This window comes from Phycodurus eques, chromosome 1, assembly GCF_024500275.1.
Source record: "Phycodurus eques isolate BA_2022a chromosome 1, UOR_Pequ_1.1, whole genome shotgun sequence".
In the NCBI taxonomy this organism is placed as follows: Eukaryota; Metazoa; Chordata; class Actinopteri; order Syngnathiformes; family Syngnathidae; genus Phycodurus; species Phycodurus eques.
The window spans coordinates 9,645,090-9,671,430 of record NC_084525.1 but is presented as its reverse complement, the minus strand read 5'-3'; the positions used below and the strand labels follow the sequence as shown (position 1 = coordinate 9,671,430).

The window sequence follows — 26,341 nt, the reverse complement described above, 5'->3', positions numbered from 1 at the left end:
TCGTCGTATCTCCAAAACCATCCATTTTCAGGAAACCAAAAACATGGCATATTTGTTGAGCCATCAACATTCCAATACTTTTGATTGGTCAATCATTTGAAATAAATAAATAAAAATAACACACGTGGGGACTGACCAATAGTATAGATTTGTGGAAAAATATGAAATTTGCCAAATTTGGAAAGGCCTATAAGGAGGTTTTGAAACGCCAGCAATATGTAGAAAAGCTCGATATAAAACCATCCCTTATTAGTAGCAGTCGTCATAGTAGGTAGGTATGTTGCACCCATGGGGAATCGTGGTAATCACTATTTTGCCACTTTTTCAACAACCGCACCCAATAGCATTGCGGTGCTGTGTTTTTTTATATACAACACGGGCCGCAAAAAATTTTTTAAAAAATAATAATAAAACTGACGGCGGCCCACAAATGTTTACATTTCTAAATCATCATCACCCAATCACCCAACACTTACCAAATTAAGCTTAGTCAGTTTATCTATGACTCTTCAAATTCTCAAGTTGACACTGATTCAGCAATGTATTTAAACGGCACTGCCCGGTGTGATGAAATTTGTTTCAAAAGAATCGTTCGAGCGCAGCTCTGGTGTGTTTGCTGCCCACGGTAACCATGGTAACGCCATTTTTTAAATAAATTGAAATAAATAGCCAAGGCTTTAGTTGTTGTGGTAAAGTTAATATGTCAAACATTAAGAGTATAGTATTTATAATTTCGACTGCGTTGTATTTACAAGAAGAAAAACAAACTCGGGCCAAATCGTAGCATGTTCGATCTCGCGGGAAGCTGCGAGATTATGGCTCTCGCGCTCTAACGCTTTCTTCCGGTTGGATTGTAAAATGGCGCATTGTTGTCACTGCTGCATCGTGTCGAGTAGTTGACATTAACACTGAATTGCAATGATTACCGGCTAGATGCATACACCAGTGTGATGGTCGTATCGTCGGGCATCAAACTGAGCAGGGAGGTTTATTTGTTTGCGCCGCATGCTTTAGTTTTGAGTGCTCGTCCAGTAGACATCGCTTGTTAGCATCAGCTATCACTAGCCTGTCGCCTGTTATTTGATTAGATTTTTTTTTTTTTACGAACTTGCGACTGCTGAACTACAACTACAATGGGTTATCTGAAACTCATCGAGATCGAAAACTTCAAGTCATACAAAGGACGGCAAATCATTGGACCCTTTCATAAATTCACGGCGATCATCGGCCCCAATGGATCGGGTATGTTTGCTAATACAAAGTGCTGCTGCTAGCGATGCTTCCAAAGCAGAACTACAACAAATGCATCGAGTTGATGGCTTTGATAATCATATTCTGCATCAGTCGTCAGCATGCCTTGGTTGTGTCCCGCATACTTGTGCACAACGTAGGGACAATACTGTTTTTTGTTTGTTGGTAGGTATTTGTGTAACATAAAAAAACAACAACATTATCAGACAGATCTTTTAAAGACTGGTCCAGCAATATAAGTATAATTTTCCTTAGGTTAATATTTAGAAAGTTATGTATCTTTAAAACCGTTAGAAATGCACCAATTCCTGGTCAACCGTTTTTGTTGACTGAGCTTTGGACGGCATCCAGGAAAGGAACTTGGAGGGACGGATGGTGGTCGACTTTGCAAAAAGGATGCAAATGGCTGTAGTGAACACTTTTTTCCAGAAGAGGCAGGAACATAGGGTGACCTACAAGAGCGGAGGTAGAAGAACGCAGGTGGATTACATTTTGTGCAGACGATGTAATCTGAAGGAGGTTACCGACTGTAGGGGAGAGTGTGGCTAGACAGCATAGGATGGTGGTGTGTAAAATGACTCTGGTGGTGGGGAGGAAGATTAGGAAGACAAAGGCAGAGCAGAGAACCATAGTAGAGGTGGCTGTGGAGTTTTTGACCAGCTTGCTCAGTAGAATTCTGGTGCGTGAGAAGATGCCTAAGGAATGGAGGAAAACTGTGCTGGTGCCCATTTTTAAGAACAAGGGTGATGTGCGGAGCTGTGAGAACTGTAGAGGAATAAAGTTGTTGAGCCACACAATGAAGTTATGGGAACGAGTAGTGGAGGCTAGACTCAGGACAGTGAGTATTTGCGAACAACCGTATGGTTTCATGCCTAGAAAGAGTACCACAGATGCATTATTTGCCTTGAGGATGTTGATGGAAAAGTACAGAGAAGGTCAGAAGGAGCGACATTGTGTCTTTGTAGAGCTATAGAAAGCCTATGACAGAGTACCAAGAGAGGAACTGTGGTACTGCACGCGGAAGTCTGGAGTGGGAGAGAAGTATGTTAGAATAATACAGGACATGTACGAGGCAGCAGAACAGTGGTGAGGTGTGCTGTAGGTGTGACAGACGAATTTAAGGTGGAGGTGGTACTGCATCAGGGATCAGCCCTGAGCCCCTTCCTGTTTGCGGTGGTGATGGATAGGCTGACAGATGAGGTTAGACTGGAATCCCCGTGGACCATGATGTTTGCAGATGACATTGTGATCTGCAGTGAAAGCAGGGAGCAGGTGGAGGAACAGTTAGAAAGATGGAGGCATGCACTGGTAAACAGAGGAATGAAAATTAGCCGAAGTAAGACACAATATATGTGCATGAATGAGAGGGTTGGTGGGGGAAGAGTGAGGCTACAGGGAGCAGAGATAGCAAGGGTGGAGGACTTTAAATACTTAGGGTCAACCGTCCAGAGCAATGGTGTGGTCAGGAAGTGAAGAAACGGGTCCAAGCAGGTTGGAATGGGTGGAGGAAGGTGTCAGGTGTGTTATGTGACAGAAGAGTCTCTGCTAGGATGAAGGGCAAAGTTTATAAAACAGTGGTGAGGCCAGCCATGATGTACGGATTAGAGACAGTGGCACTGAAGAGACAACAGGAAGCAGAGCTGGAGGTGGCGGAAATGAAGATGTTCGCTCTCGAAGTGACCAAGTTGGATACAATTAGAAATTAGCTCACCAGAGGGATAGCCAAGGTTCGATGTTTTGGAGACACAGTTAGAGAGAGCAGACTTCGATGGTTTGGACACGTCCAGAGGAGAAATAGTGAGTATATTGGTAGAAGGATGATGAGGATGGAGCTGCCAGGCAAGAGAGCTAGAGGAAGACCAAATAGAAGGTTGATGGATATTGTAAGGCAAGACATGAGGGGGGTTGGTGTTTGAGAGGAGGATGCAGGAGATAGGCTTACATGGAAAAGGATGACGCGCTGTGGCCACCCCTAAAGGGACAAGCCGAAAGGAAAAGAGGAAGAGCTTTAGACTTTCTTAATCTGTATCCTATTTTCAAAAGGCTGGTATCAACATAGCAACAAACACAACAAAAAACATTATAATGATAGACCGAATAACTTAAGCTAATTATAGAAAACCAAGGGCCCAGGTTTGCCAAATAAGGGTCAAGAGCCGAACAGAGTTTACAGGTAGTGATCAGGTGGCTTTTAACTTTTAACAAATATGCATTGAAAAAAAACTAATTAAAAGTCGAGAATGAACAAACAGTCCATACGTTGTTAAAATACATAGGAAGGAATAAATATAGCACAGTTAAGAGGCATTTCTAATTGATAAAATTTATGAAATTAACTTTTTAAGGGATGGAAAATAGGCGGGACAGAGTCACATTAAAAGGGACCTAGGCAGCAACAGCTCCCAAAAATCTGTGAAATGACAAATTTACGTCGCATGTGGAAGAAGCATAGAAAAATATAGAATATAGTTTATTATTTGGATTTGAAAACTTATCTTGCTCACTTAAAAAAAAATTTGGGGGGGGGCGGGGGTTGTGAACTATAAATTCAGGAAATATTGTCAGAGTATTGTAACTTGTAACTGATCTATCGAAAAATTTCAAAGTCACGATTATATCTAAGACACGTGTTCTACTTCGTAAGTAGTGATGTATAGTTTTAAGCTGGTGAATAACACAAACTCAGTGAAACATACAAAACAGCGGATCCATCGCGACACAAAATGCACGATCAAGAGTTGAGAGACCAATTCCGACAGCCAGCCAGCGGTCGATATACGCATAACTATTATTTGTATTTTTTTTATTTTATTTTTTTAGAATGTACGTCCTTGCAGGTGTCCATATTGGTGTAAACATTTTGTGTTTTATCTGCTACATAAATAAAACCACATTAAAAGTGCTGTTTATCTTTTATTTGTTTTTAATAAACAGTCAAAATGCTTCTGCAGGAAAGTCGAATCTTATGGACGCCATCAGCTTTGTGTTGGCAGAGAAGACCAGTAACTTGCGTGTGAAGACACTGAAGGATCTAATCCATGGGGCGCCTGTTGGGAAACCGGCTGCCAACAGAGCTTTTGTCAGTATGGTCTACCAGGAGGATGACGGCGAGGAACGCTCCTTCACCAGGATGATCATTGGTATGAACATCCTTTGAAAGTCCTTCAGGAGCAGGTACAGTCCCCTCCAAGTATTGCAACAGCAGGCTCAATTCCTCTGTTTTTGTTGTATACTGAAGACATTTGGGTTTCAGATCAAAAGAGAAACGAATATGAGACAAAAGATTCAGAATTTCATGGTATTTACATCTAGATGTGTTAAACAACTCAGGACAGTGCGCCTTTTGTTTGAAGCCACCCACTTTTCAAGTGAGAAAAGTATTGGAACAGACATTGTTTAACTTAAATTGAATAACATTTAGCAGCACGGTGGAGAGTGGTTAGCACATCTGTCTCACAGTTCTGAGGACCTGGGTTCACATCCAGCCTCGAGTGGGTGGTTGCAAACAAAAGGTGCTCTGTCCTGAGTTGTTTAACACATCTAGATGTAAATTCCATGAAATGAAAGCTGAAATCCTGAACTTTTTGTCTCATGTCTCAAAAGATTGCCATCTCTTGATCTGAAACACAAATGTCTTCAGTATACAACAAAAACAAAGGCATTGACCTTGTCGTTCCAATTCTTTTGGGGAGGACTGTATATTTGTGTGACGTACATTAACTCTTTTAAGTGGCCACACTTTGTACTGGTCTGCAGTTTTGTCTGATACTTTTTTTTAGCAAGTTGACACATTTGCAGCCATCTTGTCTTCTGAACCTTATTCTCCTGACAAATTATGTTCCAGGTTCTTCCTCTGAATACCGCATCAACAACAAAGTGGTGGGCCTGCCGGATTACAGCGAGCAGCTGGAAAAACTTGGTATTCTCATCAAGGCTCGGAACTTCTTGGTTTTCCAGGTGAGCCGGAGCATCTATCGGAAATGTGTTCGACTTTTTCCAATGGCTCGAATACCATCAAATTTATGGATTGTCAGTGAATTGTATAAAATGCTTTTTGGGGGAAAATATTAATTTAACAAGCGGTGTCATTCAAATTAAATGCATCATGTGCTTTTAAGCTTATTCTTGTCGTTGTTACTCTAGGGAGCCGTGGAGTCTATTGCCATGAAGAACCCAAAGGAGCGCACAGCTCTGTTCGAGGAGATCTCACGCTCGGGGGAGCTGGCCCAGGAGTATGATCGGAGGAAGAAGGAGATGGTGAAAGCAGAGGAGGACACGCAGTTCAACTACCATCGCAAGAAAAACATAGCAGCCGAGCGCAAAGAGGCCAAGCAGGAGAAAGAGGAGGTAAGGCTTTCGGATATAACCGATATTTGTGCAGAACATTCATATCATGTATGTTTATTTGTGCCCTGCTTGTATTTAGGCATCTGGGTTTTAAAGTCCGATTCTGGCAGAAGAACAGTTTTGATGCAAGTATTTACAGCAGTTCGAATGACAGCATTTCCCATTGAGAGATATTTGGAATAATTAGTTTTAGATGTCCATAAAACCTTTAACAACTGTCTTGGCACCGTTTTAAGTCATATTTACCATTTTTAATTGTCACTCATACAAGGTCCGACGTTAACTCTGGCCAGGCGCCAAATGTTACTAAATAATGTGTTTGGCGAGTGAATCTCAGGGTACTACTCTCCATGCGGTGAGTCAATGGTTGTACCCATGTACACAAACATACACGTGGCAATCATAGTGCAGTGGCACATGTCCAGGAGCCATTAATATTGGAGCAGGGCTCTCCCTAACATGACGGTTTGAAGTGATCGGCACAGAGTTTGGAATGCTGGCTAGGCACCCATAGCTGACCACGTTTCTTCCCCTGTCGAGTGAATTTCACTAGCCACTGGTCACGTGTTCCTTCTTCACTTGGAAAGCCAAAAATACAAGCTCTTGCCCTTTCCTGAACCATTTGTACAACCAAATGCCACACAATAAACCATCGTGGCATTGTTAAATCATACGACAACAAATGCACAAGGACGGGAACAACAGCATGGAACAATAGCACACAACACCAAATGAACAGGCTGTTTGACTTGTGTGACGTCACAGCGCCTGAAAAAGACGATGACCGGAAGTCCCGGGATGCAAAAAGCAGAAGGCGCGTTCTGCATCATATCTATCGATTTAACTGCTGTATATCTGCTATATAATCACTTCGAAATGGCAGATGTGGTTTGTAAAGGGGTTCTAGAGTTATCAAGAAATTTTTTTAAATCTTTGTCCTCTGACCTTTAAACGTTGTTCTAACTTTAATGTTGAATGAGGGATAACAAATCCTCATGAAGTTCACGTAATTCTTTTTTTTTCCACTTCACTTTTTTTTCAAGTCACTTTGAATTTACCTGCCACCTTTGTGTCCACCATCTGTCTTTCATCTAGGCTGAGCGCTACCAGCGACTGAAGGATGAAGTGGCGAGGGCCAGTGTCCAGTTGCAGCTCTTCAAGCTCTACCACAACGAGACGGAGATCGAAAAGCTGAACAAAGAGCTGGGTCAGCGCAACAAGGAGATCGACAAGGACCGTAAAAGGATGGACCACGTGGAGGAGGAGCTGAAAGACAAGAAAAAGGAACTTGGGAGGCTGATGAGGGAGCAACAGACAATTGAGAAAGAGATCAAGTGAGTTACGATGCTGTTCCTGTTTCAATGTAGGTTTCTTTTTTGGCTTTCATCCTACTAATCGCGCTACATCTGCTCGCAGAGAGAAGGACTCAGAGCTGAACCAAAAACGGCCGCAGTACATCAAGGCCAAAGAGAACACCTCGCACAAGATTAAGAAGCTTGAGGCGGCCCGGAAATCGTTGCAAAACGCCCAGAAGATGTACAAGAAGCGCAAGGCGGACATGGATGAGCTTGACAAGGAGATGAAAGCGGTGGAGCTCACCAAGCAAGAGTTTGAGGAGCGCATGGAGGAGGAAGCACAGAGCCAGGGCCAGGACCTTACCCTGGAGGAGAACCAGGTACCATAAACTTGAGTGTTGCATGCAGTGTACTCATATTGCAGTAAAGCATTGTTTCCCCACATTTATTGGGCCAAGGCATGTTTTCTACATTAGACAAATGTAAAGGAACACCACCAAACGGAAATGTTACAAAAAGTGTATACAGTATACTGAAATAATGACGGTATTGAAACTTTTTTCAGATCTAATGCAAAAGACTGTAAATAGCCACGCGCATTTCACTTGTAGGTCAAGCAGTACCATCGACTGAAAGAGGAGGCCAGTAAACGTGCAGCCACACTGGCTCAGGAGCTGGAGAAGTTCAACCGGGACCAGAAAGCTGATCAGGACCGCCTTGACTTGGAGGAGAGGAAGAAAGTGGAGACAGAGGTATTAAAGACATTGATGGCGCATGTGCAAGATTTGAGTGCATGAAATTATAAGTGGTCTTTTTGTTCTTTCCTTGCAGGCCAAAATCAAACAGAAGATTCGCGAGATAGAGGAGAACCAGAAACGCATAGAGAAGTTGGAGGATTACATCACCACTAGCAGGTCTGCTACGCTGCACTGTAAAATGCTCTTTAATTTAAATAGTGATGCCTCATTCATTCACCCTTGTTTCCCCTGTGACTATGCAGGCAGTCTCTGGATGAGCAGAAACGCATGGAGGAGGAACTGACAGAGGAGGTGGAAATGGCCAAGAGGAGGATCGATGAGATCAACATGGAGCTGAACCAGGTAGATACAGTACTATATACACACACACACACACACACACACACACTGTCACACAACATTGCATGTTCAGAATGTTGTTGTTATTTCACCAAGGTCATGGAGCAGCTTGGCGACGCCAGGATCGACAGGCAGGAGAACAGTCGACAGCAACGTAAGGCTGAGATCATGGAGAGCATCAAACGACTTTACCCTGGCTCTGTGGTGAGGCATCACCTTCAAAGTTAAGTTGCTCCTGTCAGCATATGTTACACGACTAAAGTTGAAGACGTGGCATTGTTGTTCTTTCTGCAGTATGGCCGTTTGATTGATTTGTGCCAACCCACTCAGAAGAAATATCAGATTGCTGTGACCAAAGTGTTGGGTAAGAACATGGATGCCATCATTGTTGATTCTGAGAAGACAGGCAGAGATTGTATCCAGTACATCAAGGAGCAGAGAGGAGAGCCTGAGACCTTTCTGCCTCTCGACTACCTGGAGGTGAATAGCACACTCCTCCATGATTGCATATCAATGGAATCGGTTTGTGCGTTGTGTTTATGACCAATAAGGCGATGATGATATTGTATTTTCCCTCTTGGGCACTAATAAAGGATTAGAAGAATTACCCCAAAAAATTTAGGTATAGCAATATCAGGCACCTCAAAATAGTTGTCAAATATCGCTTTACTTACTTGACCTTGCTTATTTACTGAGGTATAAGAGATTTGAGATTTACGATGACTAAAAATTAGTACGTATAAATCTTCATCACCAAATGTAAGCAGATGCAAGACTATATCATCGCCGTCGGGCGGAAACCCTGCCTATCCAAATAAGCTCAATTTAAATATTTTTTAACAAATCTATAGTATTGGTCCTCTGTTATCTTTACACATTAACCAGTTTAAAATTTTGAAAATAGCTTGAGAAGATATCTATTAACTCTCTTGTCAAACTTCCTCATGCCATGGAAGCTGTGTGGCATTCTGTCACCTAAAGATTGAAAGTTGGGATGTTTTTTATAGACAATAACGAGTAAAAATAGTTAAGTTTGATACATTTGAGTAAGCCTGTTTTGTTAAAAATGGATAACTGTCATGCTTTGGTGCAGAAGCAACCGATATTTCTGCCTATTACACTGGTTAGTCAGTTTATTATTTGATTGAATGCATAACTCATGCCTGTTAGAACTTTGAAAAAGAGATGGCGAAGATTATGTAATGGTTGTTTGCTTTTGTGAAGTATTAGATTATTTTTGTCTGGTCAGGGGTTATTGTGAGCGCAGACTGTGTGGCATTGTTACAGAAGTGTGTGCATTTGTTTTATCCCTAGGGAATATATCAAAAGGTCATTTTTACTTTATTTTTGCTGTGTGTTGTCTTGTCTAATTACAGGTGAAGCCAACTGATGAGAAACTTCGAGAGCTGCGAGGAGCCAAGCTGGTGATTGACGTGATCCGCTATGAGCCTCCTCACATCAAGAAAGCGCTGCAGTATGCATGTGGCAATGCTCTGGTGTGTGATAATGTGGAGGATGCCAGGAGGATTGCTTTTGGAGGCCCGTACAGGCACAAGGTACGATCCACATTATATGACTGTCTTCCACTTTGCCGCCACTCAACATTAGATACACCTGGACATTATGAGGGCATCCAATACAAAAGCTGGTTAAAAGAAATTTTACCTTGTACTGGTACAATATGTACCAGTACAACCTTTGCCGGTGTTCCAACTTCAAGCACGTTTATTGTTGTGGTTGTACCTAATGTTGTGGCCACCTTGTGTAGACCACTCTTTCTGGTAAGAAATGTGTAGCTGATGTGCGTTTCTTCTCAACCTCTGTTTGTCCATGCACATCCAGACTGTTGCCCTGGATGGAACCCTTTTCCAGAAATCTGGAGTCATCTCGGGAGGAGCCAGCGACCTGAAAGCCAAGGCCAGACGCTGGGACGAGAAAGCGGTGGATAAGCTCAAAGAGAAGAAGGAGAAACTTACTGACGAGCTCAAGGTTATTTCAGTGGTTCCCTTGTCACTACAGGGTTTTCCCTAGCTCAAATTGAGGCAGGGGTGGTATCATTCTGACCAGTCACACACGTGGTTGCTGCTCAAAAACCTTTTCTGTTCAGTATTTACATGCATCTTATTGTTCTTTGATCTTTGTTTTTCTTAAAATATGTTACATTTAAATACAAATACAGGAATCTTTGTTTGATAGTAATAACATTTGGCTAAATGTGGCCTTGTTAAATGGTAGTTGAACAATGTTTTGAGCCATTTCATTGTCACTTTTCACAGCCAAAGGCCGAACATTTACTGTAATTTCTCGTGTATAATGCAGACCCATGTATAATACACACCCACAAAATTGACCTCAAAATTCTGGAAAACCCTTCTACCCATGTATAATGCATTTTTACAATGCGTGATTTTGGTTCTACCTATATGATCCAAACTAGACTTTACACCGATCTGATCGGTATCGGCCGATAATTAGCATTTTATGCTGATCGCCTTTGTCATAATTCGGCGATCATTGATCGGCTTCGCAAAAGAAATTTACTCCGTGTCGCCATTGTGTTCAGTATATTTGAATCCAAAAGGTAGTTTATTTTTAGCCTTGTCGCGTGTCTTTTGACATAGTACTGTCAATATCTGACAACCAATAAAGTTATTTAAAAAAAACGGCGGCGGTGTGGGACAGACAACACATAATCCATGGATCAGACTACAAGACAAATTTGGTCTTTCACGATTGCACTATGTCAGATGACTGCAATAAAACCTTGTATTCGATCACTCGGCTTCATCTTGTCAGCTCAAAGGCGACCAGATACACTCGTTACCATGGCGACGACAACAATAATGGTTCCGCCGTGTGTTTATAAGAACAAAATGGGGAAAATGTGTGTTGGTGGTCACCGGTGCTCGGGAGAGGACGTTCGTTTAAGGCTTGCTTTGAGGTATGTTCCCGTAGTTTAAATACGATACGGCTCGCAAGCAGGCAACACAACTTTATGTAGCCCAGCAAGCTAGTGCTAGCACTAACGGTTGTAAGTGAACATGCAGACGTTCTGTCGAAATGTGCTCTAAAATTTTGGTGTGTGTGAAGTAATTCAATTAGAATAAAGTAATTTAATTACAGTAAATTAACATCCATTATTCCTGTCATGTTCTAATGTTGGTTTGACCTGGCTGATTAGAATACATGATCGAAATAGATCAGAATATACGATCTGATCAGAGCAGTGATTTCCAACGTTTATGGAGCCAAGGCACATATTTTACAATTGAAAAATCTCACGGCACACCACCAAACAAAAATGTCACAAAAAGTGGATACATAAATTACTGTATGTACTACTGTATGAGCACAACTGTACCTATATGCAGTCATACGTATCCCTGTCATATTGAAATGAAAGTGTGGGCTACACCTTTTTCATAACCTCTCGGTGCCGGTGGCATATAAGAATGAAAGTACGCGTTTCTCATAACCTCTCGATGGCGGTGGCATTTTGAAATGAAAGTATACAGCTTTCTCATAACCTCTAGATGGTAGCATACATTTATAACACGTTTTTTCCCCCCATTTTCCCCTATTTCCACTATTGGCTTTTGACCATTTTTGGGGGGGAAAATTCACATTATACATGAGAAGCTTCCTCTTTTTCACTTGATCAAATGTTCACTTGCACTCCTTGTAGTCTGGTGTAGTGCTCTCCCTAAAAGTAAAAACACAAAGAAAAAGAACCATTAGTTTTTTGCACCTAGAATAAAGTCTTTTTATGCACTACCTTCTTTAATGTTTTTTTTCTATTGTTGACTAAGCGATAGTTATCGTCTCATGACGTTATAAGTTATCTAGTCTAGTTTGTGGGTGACTGTCTTACAACTGCAGCACGTGACTGCTGCGTCGAGTCACATTGCATCAGGCATGTGTTATAAAGCATGCTTTTCTTAGTATGTCTCAGCCAAATTAATTTGTTCTGCCACCCAGTGACACCCAACTTGATCATCAAACAGTAACAGTACATGCCATCAATACCATGATGTCAGAGGTTTTAGTCCTCCCAAAAATATGAGGCGGGCCCCTACAAATGTCATACACAGAAAAAACCCTACTTCCAAATTATTTGGACGACACTAATCCATGTCTTATCAATGCTGTGCTTTGTAGGAGCAAATGAAGGCCAAAAGGAAAGAGGCGGAGCTGCGTCAGGTCCAGTCGCAGGCACACGGCCTGCAGATGAGACTTAAGTATTCCCAGAGTGACCTGGAGCAGACCAAAACCCGCCACCTCTCCCTCAACATGCAGGTATGGCTTGTTTTAGGCTCCCTTTGCCTCCTCGTCAGCCTCTTATACACATTTTGTGCCCTGCAGGAGAAGTCTAAGTTGGAAAGCGAACTGGCAAACTTTGGCCCTCGCATCAACGACATCAAGAGGATCATACAGTCGCGCGAGCGCGAAATCACAGATCTCAGGGACCGCATGAACTTGGTGAGTCCGAAGCAATAAAGATTCTGTCTGTGTTATTTAAACGTGCCGGAGGCGGTAACATTTCCCAATGCTTTTTTCAGGTGGAGGACGAGGTGTTTGTAGAGTTCTGCGAGGAGATTGGTGTTAGAAACATCAGAGAGTTTGAGGAGGAGAAGGTGAAGAGGCAGAATGAGATTGCCAAGAAGCGGTGAGTTAATGCAGTGTGCCTTGAGATATGAGTTTACTTTGTTCCGTGACCACGCTCATAACTCAAAACACTCTTTATCTTTCCCGATTAAAATGAGTGTAAATGCCATTCATTTGTTCCAGCCTCCTTAAGAATTATTATTTTTTTTTTACCTTTCTTAAAGGAAAAATTGCACTCTATAATTTCGTTCATTACAAAAACAAGCCGTAATGGCATAATTAAATATAATGTAAAGATTAAACCATGTTGATCTTTTTTACTTAATTTCGCTGGACATTGTGGTGCTCCTTCTGGTGTGTGTGCCTTGTCCACCAGGGGGCAGTATAATACAGAATTGAGGCAGACATGAAGTTTCGTAACTCAGTCAGTTGCAGTGATGTCGTTCTTCGGAGAGTATAAAGAATATATGCCTGTGATCGCTGTTATATTGTCTGTCTACATTTTTTGCTCGCAAGTCAGAAGAAAACAATTGGCTGAACGGTGGCTTGTATGTTAAAAAACTCTTTAAGTCGGGGCACTCCTATTTCAAGGCACCACTGCACATCTGTTTTTTTTTCCTTCTAAATATCAGTAAAATCCAGTAAGGACTAATCTCGCATGAAATTTTGTTTCAGTCTTGAGTTTGAGACCCAGAAGACCCGCCTGGGAATCCAGGTGGACTATGAGAAAAACCAACTGAAGGAGGACCAGGAGAAGGTCATGATGTGGGAGCAGACCGTCAAGAAGGACGAGGCTGAAATTGAAAGACTTAAGAAGGTACAGGCGTGAAGATCATTGAATTTTTCTGTTTTACTTTCCTCTCTCACATTTGTCCTATTCCATCTTCTTTTTCTGTCAGGAGGAACACAGGCACATGAAGATCATTGACGAGACAATGGCTCAGCTGCAAGACCTCAAGAACCAACATCTCACCAAGAAATCTGAAGTCAACGATAAGAACCACGAGATGGAGGAGATCCGCAAGAAATTGGGAGGCGCCAACAAGTGAGCTGCTGCAATGATCCTATTTAGAACTTTTCCCTTGAAGAAGGTGTGTGCTCCAAGGGGTTTTGTCGGTGCTTCCCAGGGAGTTAACGCAACTCCAGAAGGAGGTAACAGCCATCGAGACCAAACTGGAGCAGAAGCGCAGCGACCGTCATAACCTGCTGCAGGCCTGCAAAATGCAGGACATCAGGTTACCTCTTCGCTCGGGAACGATGGATGACATTAGTCAGGGGGAGGTGAGGAACAGCGTTATGGCACGGATGCCAATTTCTGGGGACAAACTGGAAAACTGCAGCCTCCTCTCTTTGGTCCGTTCAGGGGAGCTCTCAGACTGATGAATCGAGCAGCCAGAGGACGTCCAGTAGCGTTTTGGCTAAAGAGGCGCTCATCGAGATCGACTACAGCAACCTGTCAGACGAGCTGAAGGTAAGACCGATCACACCATCGCGTCTCATGCACGCAGGGTCCTACTTGACCTCGTTTTAAAGTTCCACATGTGCTCCATCGTTTTGAAAATGGGAATGGGCATTTGAATGGTTCCTTAAATGTCATTCTTATGGTTTGAAATAAACAATATATTTGAAGCGGGTAGTACGGTGAATTAGTGGTTAGCACGTCTGCTTTGCATTTGAGAGCCTCGCGGTTCGAATCCTATCTCAGGCCTGTCCATGTGGAGTCAACATGCTTATGTGAATGTTGTATGTGAATTGGCGACCAGTCCTGGGCATAGTCTACCCGTCTCTTGCCCAAAGTAGGTCGGGATAGGCTCCTGCTCACCTGTGACCCACATGGGGACAAGTGGTATAGAAAATGGGCGGATATATTTGATGTGTAAAATGCTTTATTTGATAACAATAAAAATGCTTTATTTGACAATAATTCTGACTGAAGAGTTAATTGTTACACAGGCAAATCTATTTTCTGATCTGTTTCCCTTTTAATTTTTGTTTCAAATGAGAAGGCAGTGCTTACAACTTAAGGTTATATTACCTTGTATACATAAACTGTATTTGTTTCCATTATGTTGCAATTCATGATTGCTCTTTGTAATAGCTTATTTATTCAGTTAGCCCTTGGTAAAGTAATTTTTTTTTGGGGGTACATTTATTTTTTATCATTATGTATCATTTATTAAATAATAATAATTGTATATAATTATTTAAATAATTATTTTGCACCGCATTCCATTCATATACGACGAAGTAAGGCTCTATTACATATTGTTTGTTGAAAAATAGAAGAGTTCTGCCCATGAAAAAATAAATCTCCGTTTCCTGCAGGATGCCTTGTCAGAGGACGAGATCAAGGCGGAGACGAACACGCTACAGCAGCGCTTGAACGAGCAGCAGAGCATCCTGCAGAGGATCAGTGCCCCCAACATGAAGGCCATGGAGAAGCTAGAGAGCGTCAGGGATAAGTTCCAAGAGACCAGCGATGGTGAGCTGCGAGCGTAAAGGTGGACTTCTAACGCAGGGCAAGTGTTGATGGGTGACGATGGTCTTCTTTGTGCCCAGAGTTTGAGGCCGCTCGCAAGAGGGCCAAGAAGGCTAAACAGGCCTTTGAGCTGATCAAGAAGGAACGATTCGACCGCTTCAATACCTGCTTTGAGTCTGTGGCCACCAACATCGACAAGATCTACAAGGCGCTCTCGCGCAACAGCAGTGCCCAGGTAATTTGGACTCTCACTTGATATTTGCTGCAGTTGGAGCATCCAAGATCCCACCTTAAAAGTAAACAAAAAACATAAGCACGTCCAGTAATAAAGGTACATATTAAAGATGTGCTGACAAATAGACACCAAATAAATTGGCTTTATTTACCAAATTAGGATCTAAAGTAATCCCGGTCTTCTGCGGAATGTTCGGCATTTTTTTGTTTTGAAATATGTTTACAATGTTTTTAAAAACTGGACTAGTGTAACTCCCGTGATGAACTGGGGATCGCAGTAGTCATATATATTCTCACCAGTTCCGGTGCTGAGCAGATTGTAATGAATGATATCTGCCATGACCAAACAAATTGTATGTAGTCTTTTACATTGACAGTGTTGTGTGATGTCGGATTTGTTCATGACGTAAAATTGTGGTTCATTGATGTGATTTGCCATTAGGACACATGGTTCCTTAAAGTCATACTTGAGATTTTTTTTGTTTCTTAATTCTCAAATCTGATGTTCAAGGGGCTTAAAAATACCACGATGCAGTCACATTGTGTCAACCAGCTGAAGAAAAATATTTTGTTGTTGTTGTGGAGTAGGCTGCTTGCCTAATATATGTTTCTACCTGCAGTCACTGCCAATTGTTTATATAGAATCCGAAAAAACACTACATACCAGATTTTCTTTTATTTTTTTTAAGACAGTGGGGAAGTATAATGACGGCAAGGTCTTAAATTAGATTAGGAATGGGCTTAAAAATTCTTCATCTTGGCCTCCTTAAACTAGCAGACATCCTGTAACAAGTCCGACTTGAAGTGTGTTTTTGGAACTTGTTTTGAAATTCCTACAAAACCCACCGCTTTCTGGAACACCAGATTTCAGTCCTCTCTTACGTTTGTCATGCCAGTCACAAGTGGGTGTTCCTTTTGTAGGCTTTCCTCGGCCCAGAAAATCCAGAGGAGCCCTACTTGGACGGCATCAACTATAACTGCGTGGCTCCTGGAAAGAGGTTCCGACCCATGGACAACCTGTCTGGAGGAGAGAAGACTGTTGCGGCCCTGGCTCTGCTCTTTGCTATTCACAGGTGAAACAAACATGGGAGCCTTGACTTGTGAAAACCAGTATTCCTTAAAGGTGCGCATCACTAACTTTTCTCCCGCTCACCTCAGCTACAAACCCGCCCCCTTCTTCGTGCTTGACGAGATTGATGCTGCGCTTGACAACACAAACATTGGCAAGGTCTGTCCACACGTCAATGATTGCTTTGTGATCATCATTACAATCATCATCACGGTTTATCTTCTGTTCCCCACATAGGTGGCCAATTATATCAAAGACCAGTCAGTGCAGAACTTCCAGGCAATCGTCATCTCCCTGAAGGAGGAGTTCTACACCAAAGCAGACTCGCTCATCGGGGTTTATCCGGAGGTACATAGCTTTCTTTTAGCAATGTGCCCTTTGGCATTCCAAGTGATGTAAATCTGTCAATATTCTCAAAGGAAATTATGTTGCTACCCCCCCCCAGTTGTCTTAATAAAAGATCGCTGATGTTTTTCTGTCAAAATACACAAAGGGTTAAGAATTACAGTGGTGACTGAGATGTGAGTGACCTGACATTTTTGGAGATATGAGCTGTAGTTGGGGCTCTTTTACTTTGAATTAAGGTAAAAAAAAAAAAGAGATACAAGCACTGGAGCAGTGAAGTCAGCGCACTTCGCAGCAAGCAGCAGTTTGGCAGACAGTGTACACAATAACTTAGCTTTGCCTCAATGTCTGCTAACACATAATGTGAACTGCCCATAGACAATGCTAATTTGGTGTCACTGTTAACCCTTCAGGCAATGGCTATTTGAACACAAACGGTGCAAAAACACATGTAGACAGATAATATAACAATACTCACAGGCATATAATCTTTATCCTCTGCAAAGAACAACTAATAATACTTGAAGCCCTCAGTGACAGTGTATTTTTATTTGTGGAGGCACTACTTCATTGGTAAGCTGCCACATTACAGGTTTAAGTCGCCGGGGGCGGAGCTAGGATGTTGTGACTAGGCGAGTGGCTACTTGTTTTCAAGTACCCCAGAGTCTGAGGAGAAAAGCGAACCCCCATAAAGACAGTTTATTATTATCATTATTCATTATTTTTCATTATCATTATTCAGAACAGCGCGCTCATGGACACGATTTGGGATGTAGTTTAACTTCCCATAGCTGACATCTTGTCATTCATTCACGCTAGTTCAAGCTAGTTCTTCAGCCACATACAGTGAATCCTTGTTGTCATGGGGGATACATTCCGCAATGTAGCGAGACCAGATACATTTATGTTAGACATAGTTGTTTCCCTCCCACACACACAGCATGTTTAAAGTGATTAAAAGACACTTAAACTTATTAAAATACACTGTTTAGAGCAGGGGTGTCAAACTCATTTTAGTCCGCCGGCCAGGAGTTACACCAGGAGTGAACGTGGCATCCAGGCAGATTACCTGTGTAGTTTTCATACGTTGTGCAAGTCGGCTGACATGATTATGATTAATATTTAAATAGCATATAAACATATGAATGGCTAGAAAGTCATGGATGCGCATTTGTATATGGGTAGAAGACTTCCTAACTTTGGTGATGCGCGAGAGCATATTATACACAAGAAATCACGGTCATTATTAACTTTAAACCACTGCATCCTCTTCTTCTCGCTCTTAATTATGCTGCATCTCTATCAGTAGCGCCCGGTATGTTGTGGCACAACATAGTGCGACACCGAAAGTGAGCAACTGCAAATTTGGATTTAGCGGGCGCGGACGATGAGTCACGATATAGCGATAGAACACTGTGGGGTGCTCTTATTAATCAATGTCACACGATTAACATTTTCAACAATAAATGAATTGATAATCAACCCTATCCCAAATGGAAATACATTTTCATGGTGAATTAAAAAAAAAAAAAAGTTCCATGGCTAATCTTTCCTTTGTCCTTTCTCGCCCACAGCAAGGAGACTGTGTGATCAGCAAAGTGCTCACCTTTGACCTCGCCCAGTATCCTGACGCCAACCCGAATCCTGAGTAGTACGAACTTTCCCGTCACTGGAAAGTCTCCCCCCAAAAAACTTTCATTCCTTCATTTTGTTCTGTATCCTGTAGCTGAAGGTCTTGTATCTTTTAGGTCTCATGTTATTTCCGATCATTGGTTTAATAATTATGTATTGTTTGGATGCCAGGATTTTTTTAATATAGCAGTTGATGGTTGTCCTGTATACAGTGACAGCCAGATTGTATGTACACAAATAACTACATAATTGTTCAATTGATCCCAGTTATTATTCATTAGTATCATTTGGAAATGAGTAGAGAATAAAAGTGATGCTCAATTGTTTCATCCGCAGAATTCAGAAATTCTTTTATTTCGCCTGAGGTGGAAAGTCACGCGTCTTCCTGTCCTAAACAAATGTTTTACGTTTTCATGTGCTGTTACATTATGAATATGCATTTGGAACCAAACCGTCATCACAAAAGGAATAACAAAAAAAAAATTGTACTATTAATAACAGTGATGTGTTTATATTCCCGTAAGCCATTTTCTGAATGTCCATTAAGCAAATGGAAAGCTCCATGCAAGTGAGACTATTTCCTCTCCAGTGTCTTTTATTGACTACTTTGCGTTCTCTGAATAAAAAAATCAATTATTTAAAATCCTCTTGGACACATTCACTCTTACTTTGCAATTCAAACTTGTGCTGGGGTTGTCTTTTCTCAAAAGTTCACAGCAACTTCATGAGCTCTTCAGAGTGCAGGACATTCCATTCCATAAGCAGACCATAGCCTGCTAGTTAGGACTATTTAAAGAGGGTTTCACTTTACAAGGAGAAACTTCTGCAGGGGGCAGCAGCATCCAAGCAAGCTCACAGCCTCGCCAATTCATTAGGTACATAAATAATACAGTATACCCTGTCAAAAATGTAGCTGGACCATGTGTTCCTTTTCATTCACAACAGTTACTCATCAGCCTTGCAACATGTCACTTTTGCTCTGCTTGCCGGAGGGGAAAAAAAACAATCACAGATAAATTTAACATACAGTACAAAGTTGGGGATTATTTATGCCCCCCTGCAATCATTAAAAAATATATTATATCACCCCTAAATAAAAATGAAGTCAAATGTTTGAGCTACAAACTACCTTCACAAATGGCTGCTATTAAATAATACAAAATAACGTTTGCATGACGCTGCAAAATGTGAGCCCATCTCATTAGGACGTTTACAAGCTATAGTGATCTTATCGAGCTAACACCACCAATTAGTTGCTTAAGTGCGTTTGAGACTTCTTTTTATTTTTGGCCAAGGTAGACTAAAAACTGCATTGCATAACATTGTTTGCTGAGCATATATGAGTTTATCATACACTGGAAGTTGAATGTTTTAAACTTCAAATAATTAATACAACAATATTGTCTCTGCTTACAGTCTGGTGTGTTTAAAAAAAATAATAATAATCCCCTCAACTGTTAAACAAAAATTGCTTCGGAAAACCGTGAGTCTTTTATTGGTATTGTACAGCACTTCGTCAGTTCCCCAAAGTGGACTTGTTTCTCATCGGAACATCAGCGTGTATAGCAATAAATGTCAATAGTTACAGTATTTCCCCCAAAACTACCTTTACCTAGATTATAATGGTTCCTTTTTTTTTTTTAAAACAATACAGTGGAACGCCTCAAAAGTGGCACAATTTGGAGCTGAACCAAATCTGGAAAACTATGCCTCAAGTCAAACAAAACCTGGAGTTGAAAACTTTTACACACCATCTTTTTGGTATTTTGTAATATCAGCGCAGAAGGGTGCCAAGAAGTGACATTTACTGCGACATAAGAAAGGGTATAACTTCGTAGTACAATATGAGCAATACACTGACTTATCAATAACTATCAACCGACGAGTACAGACACGCCTTCTAGCAGACTGCCTATCACGGAATCGTTCGACGTTGCATTTTCTAACGCCGAAAACAAAATGACTCCCATAAAAAAAACTTGCCGAAAATAAAGGTCTGAGCGGCTCAGAAAATTGATAGGATGGATGGATGGATTTTAGTAACCGACACGTTTTACTGCTGATAGCGTTATCTCCATCGAAGCCAATCAGGAGCCCGTAACGTACTGACATCATCAACACTCGCCACATATGTCATCAAACGTGTCTGAGCCGGTTATTTCTCGTTGCTTATATCGCTTCGTTTGTGCTTAAAAGTGAGAGTAAAGTGTGACAATTGCGTTAAACTGTCCAAGTCTCTCTCTTTCAAGGGCTAAAATTAAGGTTTAATTTAAATTGAGGCTAAAGGTTAGACCAATAGACTAGTTGTAGTACATTCACCTCTTATTCATTTTTATTCATAAAGCATATTACAGTTTCAGTATAATTATGATTAGTTATGTGAAAATTTATGTTTTTGAAGAAAATTATTCTCTTGGCTTTATCTGGTTTTGCGACGAAATGACTAAATAATTTTTTGAAAGACCTTTTCAATAAATTGGATTTTTTTCCCCCTCCCCAAGATAACCTCCTGATGGCTTAATCTATATTAACTCAGAATACCCCAAATACACATGATTACCTTTAACCTGTAACCAGGGGAAAAAAACAAACATTAAATACATACTCAATTCACACACACAAAAATGGAGGTCTGGTTTTGTGTTTGAACACTTGAACTACATTCACAAAGGTATTTTACCAAGCAGATACCAACTGAACGCATATTGCATAATGACTAACATGAAAATGACCACAGAAGATTACCAATAAATGGCACATTTAGCCATCTTTTTGAGTACTTTTACTACTATAACTTGAATGAATGTTAAAATATTGTCAAACATCGCCCGTACGGTTCATAAATATTTTTATGATGGTTTAAGGCTGCAATGAATGACTTAACCTTGCATTATCTGTTGTGTAGAAATGTTTAGAAATCAGAACTTGGAAGTCAACCAGTGTCACAGAAAGATCATGTTCCACGTTGAAGGTTACACTGTATGTTTATAATTTCTGTAATTGTTCACAGGGAGGTTCCATACATTGGCTCCATCCTCGTGCGATCAGTTTTCAGTACAATGCTGTTAATTACAACCACAATAATTACCATTGTTAAATCAATACCTCTCTAACAATGTCAATCAAGAGTATTATTATGTTTGAAACAGCAGAATTCCTATAAATAAATGTGATTTGTACTGATGCCGATTCACTCACCCCAGTGATTGAATCATTGACATTTGGGCTGGCCACCATTAAAAACTAAAAACTGCAAATGAATGCAGCATGTAAACACTTGATTTGTCTTTTGGCAGGCCTTTTCTCTAATTTTCATACAAGACACAGAACACAGCCGAATTTCCGATCATGACCACTTGGAATTCTATGAAGAAAATAATCTTCCAGTTTCAATTAGACCTAATAGTTGTTTAAGAATGTGTTTCAACCACATTTTATTTGAAGTCTTGGCCAACCTGCCTTTAAGGATGGCGCCACCTGCCTAAAAAAGTCAGGCAACCATGTGACCATGTGTGTATGTCTCTAAACGTTCGAGTCGGCCTCATGTGGCTCCGTCCTGTGCTGACCATGAGCGGAGGGAGTTGTGGGAACAGGACGTCTCTTCCTCCTCACAGGGTCTGGCTGCTCTGTTTTCTGGGGGGGCTCAACAGAGGTGCGGGGAGGCATGGGGATGCGTCGGTTCTTCTTGAGGATAGCCCGGGCTGCGCCTTCCAAGTCTTCTATTGTGGTGTGCACGTCGTCGGCCATCTCATTCTTAACCTGGGATCGAACATGGAAAATGTGATTCGAAAGCCTTTGATTTCCAGATGATTGATGAGGGACCATCAGTGACAACTTACTTCATGATCAGCAGAATTCGGACTGTCACTGAGCCTTGGTTCGTATGGGAACTGCAACGAGGAAGAGTATTTTTTTCATATGCTTGTGTGCTTCATATTGTGTACACTGGCTGAGCATATTACCTGGGTTCTGTCTGTTCTCACTGTGAAGTCCCAGGAGTGAAGGTTGTCTAAAGGGTGGAATATATAAATTAGATATTTCATGTCTATTTGCACTACTCAAAAAGTTAGGGATGCTGCTGGACTTTGGGGTGAAATTTCAGAATGAACCTAAAATCCACTATAACCCTTCAAGGTGAACTTAATGTGACCTTCTCTTAACTTCTGAACGCACTTAACTTCTCTTAACTTCTTCAACTGTTCAGTGTTTCAGTACTTTTTCCACAACTTGCTGTTCTTGCTGCTAACAATTGATGAAATCTGCACACTGTTTGTTTGTGGACAGTACCCGTCTCTGCATCCTCACTGGGACTGTCAAGTTCTTCAGGACTGCCTTCTCTTTTCAATGACAATCTGAAAGACAGCGAGATGCTTCTCATCAGATATGTCCACAGTAGAGTGTGGGTTATCTCATCTGAGAACGGGTGTCACTCACTCTGCAAAGGCGTTGTTGTTCGTGTTGCTTTTGGGGGCCGTTGTCGGTAGAAAGTCTGTGATGGGCTCTACGGCAGAGGAGATCAGTGACGACTCGGGCTGGTTTTCCAAGAACTTGAGGGGCCTCTGGTTGGTCATATGCGGCGGCTGAGCGTTGGCGTTCTCAGTTGAGAATGCTTCTACCCGATTCCCAAACAAGCCGTGTCTGCGCTGCAAATACAATGTAGATGTCAGCATTATAAATCAAAAGCTCAGTATGAACAACAAAAGTACTGGGATAAACATCAGATCAATGAATTATTCAAACATTTCAGACAATTCCACACTTCCAACTTTGTAGGAACAGTTTGGGGATGTTCCTTTTTGTTCCCAATGCATAAAACAAGGTCATAGTATCTATATTGTGGCCACAATTAATTCCTTTGTCATGTTTAGGGCTCTGTATAATCTTCCCAAAAGAGTGGAAGCTGTTATAGCTGAAATTGCACATTTCTTTGCATAGTTTCACTTCCTGCAGGTATACTGTCCAAGTCTCCCAAATGTTTTCTCTCACCTGGTAAATATGCTCCTCTCCAGCCTCCTCCATGGCTCTGTCCAATTCTTCGTCATTCTGCAGGTCTCCAGAAATAGCCCTGTGCATTTCTGCAGTCACCTCATCCTCAATACTCCTCAGACCCGCCTGGAGGATAAAGGAGAGGAGCCATGAAGTAGAAAGAAGAGTCTAAATCCATTTGAAGCGCTTACCTGGATCTCGGGGCCAGAAGCGTTCTTCTTGGTAGGCCGGTATCCGTAGTACTCTTCCTGGCGCTTCAGGAACTTACGGAAATGATCCTGGAGCAGGAAAGTGGCGTAGAATTTTCCCACAGTGACCTCATCATCTGGAAATCAAAATGTGGGCAGTCTCTGTAAAGGTCACAGGCCTCAGGTTTCATTGCGACACTCACCGCCTATTGGAGGGATGACCTGATCCAACAACTTCATGCTTGTGCGCTTCCAGATCGCCTTGATGATCGCTCGAAGTTCCTCGTTGGCCTGCTCAAAGTTTCCTGCAGAAGAAACCAAGTTGTCCACGTCAAGAAACACACACAATTATGACTGTGAAAAGTGCCTTTGAGCTCCACCTTCTGTTTTGATCTTGAGTGCTGTCCTAACCAGAGAAAAGAGCGTGGCATTGAAGGTGACAGTTCCATCACTGTTGAGTAGCATGTTCATGCCAACCAAGCGCTGCGGACACAAAGACAAACAGAAAGGTTTTGAGCTTGTTGTGGATCCACAGACATAAATCCTACTTACCGACCACCAAAATGTAGTTGTTCATATTAATATTCAATCACAATTTTTTGCACCTAAGTCTAATTTGAGTCACTTGATTTCAAAGTGAGTTGTTTAAATGTGTCACATTTGCTAACCTGTGGCGATTTCAATTGCTGTTCAGCAAGTTCTTTGGCCATACTGTTCCCTCCTGTGTTCTGTACACCTTTGTAGCCTTAGTTGAGTTTGTAGTATTTTTTTTATTTGCCCTGACTGCCGTCCGCGTAAGCAAAAAGTTTCCACATTTTACGCTGTACCTCTTTTTTCTTAACGAGCTGCAGATGAGAGGGAAAGTTTATGGCCACCTTTTCTCTGTCCGAGTACAAGCGATGGGGACAAAGACACTGTCCACGACAGAGCACTTTGGCTGCAGAACAGACATGCAGACTGATTGAAAGAAAATTACAGAAAGCCTCTCTCATGGTAAAAGGGATAAACTTGAGTTTCCATTGCGAACAATTTACAGTAAAACAATTTTAGCACTTTTAGTGTAGCTGAAGCAGAAATTTGCCATTTCTATTTTATCAAATACAAATTGCTTTTATAACCCCAGCTATCAATGTTTATTTTTGCATATTTGAGTTTTTAAAAAATTATTTAAATCTAATATTGCATTATTTGAAAACATAAAATGAATCCTGGTGGAGGCATGAAGTTAATCTAAATGACTAAATAAGATACATTACTTCTTAATATTCATTTTGCTTTGGAAAGTTAATGTTTAAATGATCTTACTTTACCTCCAATGTATTCCAGGTTATGTGTTATATTTAAGATTTTTAAAGATCTTCTTTCAAGAATGCTTAAAGACATTAGTCATTAAAGACGTTCGTCTTTCTTTGGCTCTTGTCACCTTTTACTCTCTTATTTTGTCCATTAGTGTACCTTGCAGGCTGCGCGATGAGGACAGAACTTGCCAAAGCCCAGAGGAGGCTGGATGCGTCTCAGCAGAGTCACGACGTCCAGATGCTTAATTCTGCCTCTATTTGATAAGAAAAACACTTTCAACACAAATGCACTGGAACCGAAGCCCTTTATACAGTATACAAAGGAAGCATTTTTTGGGTAACTTATGTGTAAAATGAACCATGCTCATAACTAAGGGAGTGAATGAGTAATGAGTGAGTGAGTTTTACTTATAGTGTCAAAATTATGTTATACATAAAATACTACAAATACAGAATCAAATTAGAGAATTTTTTTTTGCAGAGTATCTGTTCCTTACATGCTTAGCGTTGGCATATCAAATGCCGCTGACTACTCTTGGTGACTTTTATTTGCATTCAAACCTGCTTATGTCATGGGTGTGTGGTCCGGTTGTTGTTTTCCCCCTGTCTCGCACACACCTGCTCCCGAGAACATCTTCACCACCTGTGCCTTGTTCACCCTAATCACCCCTTACATTTAACCTTGTGTCTCATTCTTTCTAGTCGCCAGTTCGTTGTACCTTGTCGTCGCATTCCTTGTTCCCACCGGCCCCGCGCTACAAAGTGGGTCAGCGAGTTTGGGTCTCTACCAAACATATTCCACTCCGGGTGGAGTCCATGGTTCGTTGAGCCCTTCCCCATCACAAAGATCATCAACCCTGTCACCGTGCAGCTTAGGCTCCCAAGGTCAATGCGGGTCCACCCTGCTTTTCACATCAGCACTGTCATGGGTGTGTGTTCCGGTTGTTGTTTTCCCCCTGTCTCGTACACACCTGCTCCTCGTTCACCCTAATTACCCCTTGCATTTAACCTAGTGTCTCATTCTTTCTAGGCGCCAATTCGTTGTACATTGTCGTCGCGTTCCTTGTTTCCACGTCACAGACTCACAGTAAGACTAGACCCTGTTCCGATTATCGACCTCTCCTTTTTGCCTCACGTTTTTGGATACAGTTGCCTTTTTTGGATTGCCTACCTCTGTACCGACCTCTGCCTGTATATTAAACCCCTTTTTTGAAATTGTCTATTTGTTTTGGAGTCGTGCATTTTTGGGTCCAATCCTCTGTTCGGTTCATGACAGCTTTATGTACATAGGATGTTTATTCATCTGCGGATATCATGTACAGTAATCACAAACCTTCTAAACTTTTGAATGCACGTTCAATGTTTTAGTCTTTTTTTGCACAACTTGCGGTTCTCTGACAAAGAATGGCAAAATTCACAACAGGGCCCAGTATTTAAAAAAATAAAATAATCTGGATCAGACTGATCTGGATTTTGTAATTGTAACACTAACATTCATATTTTTTTTGTAATACT

The 26,341-nt window shown here is 41.4% G+C and overlaps 2 protein-coding genes across 2 annotated transcripts in view; one reads left to right on the top strand and one right to left on the bottom strand.

Annotated features, from left to right (window-relative positions):
* The first annotated feature begins 847 nt into the window (after positions 1–847).
* Positions 848–18,997, top strand: smc1a (structural maintenance of chromosomes 1A). The gene is made up of 26 exons (XM_061676072.1): positions 848–1,242; positions 4,203–4,391; positions 5,096–5,208; positions 5,395–5,598; positions 6,694–6,932; positions 7,015–7,273; positions 7,505–7,645; positions 7,725–7,807; positions 7,894–7,993; positions 8,087–8,194; positions 8,285–8,470; positions 9,367–9,546; positions 9,833–9,979; positions 12,149–12,286; positions 12,353–12,469; positions 12,550–12,656; positions 13,271–13,412; positions 13,495–13,640; positions 13,723–13,876; positions 13,959–14,066; positions 14,921–15,077; positions 15,155–15,309; positions 16,230–16,381; positions 16,467–16,536; positions 16,615–16,725; positions 18,297–18,997. The coding sequence occupies exons 1-26, from the start codon at positions 1,134–1,136 to the stop codon at positions 18,372–18,374; spliced, it is 3,693 nt and encodes a 1,230-aa protein (XP_061532056.1). The 5' UTR covers positions 848–1,133; the 3' UTR covers positions 18,375–18,997.
* Positions 18,998–20,917: 1,920 nt separating this feature from the next.
* LOC133402394 (dihydropyridine-sensitive L-type skeletal muscle calcium channel subunit alpha-1-like) overlaps positions 20,918–26,341 on the bottom strand; it is a 28,275-nt gene continuing 22,851 nt past the window's right edge. Inside the window, exons 36-45 of the mRNA XM_061676035.1 lie at positions 24,984–25,080; positions 23,909–24,011; positions 23,732–23,833; positions 23,532–23,665; positions 23,341–23,466; positions 22,789–22,997; positions 22,642–22,706; positions 22,317–22,363; positions 22,194–22,244; positions 20,918–22,113 (exon numbers count right to left, since the gene is read on the bottom strand). Of these exons, the coding sequence (XP_061532019.1) occupies positions 21,877–22,113; positions 22,194–22,244; positions 22,317–22,363; positions 22,642–22,706; positions 22,789–22,997; positions 23,341–23,466; positions 23,532–23,665; positions 23,732–23,833; positions 23,909–24,011; positions 24,984–25,080 (1,171 nt within the window). The 3' untranslated portion in view covers positions 20,918–21,876. The remainder of the gene's footprint in view (positions 22,114–22,193; positions 22,245–22,316; positions 22,364–22,641; positions 22,707–22,788; positions 22,998–23,340; positions 23,467–23,531; positions 23,666–23,731; positions 23,834–23,908; positions 24,012–24,983; positions 25,081–26,341) is intronic.

Coding starts and splice junctions, on each gene's coding strand:
- smc1a (XM_061676072.1), top strand. CDS start 1,134: ATGGGTTATCTGAAACTCATCGAGATCGAAAACTTCAAGTCATACAAA. Junction 9,980..12,148: donor AACTTACTGACGAGCTCAAG/GTTATTTCAGTG, acceptor TGTGCTTTGTAG/GAGCAAATGAAGGCCAAAAG. Junction 14,067..14,920: donor ACCTGTCAGACGAGCTGAAG/GTAAGACCGATC, acceptor CGTTTCCTGCAG/GATGCCTTGTCAGAGGACGA.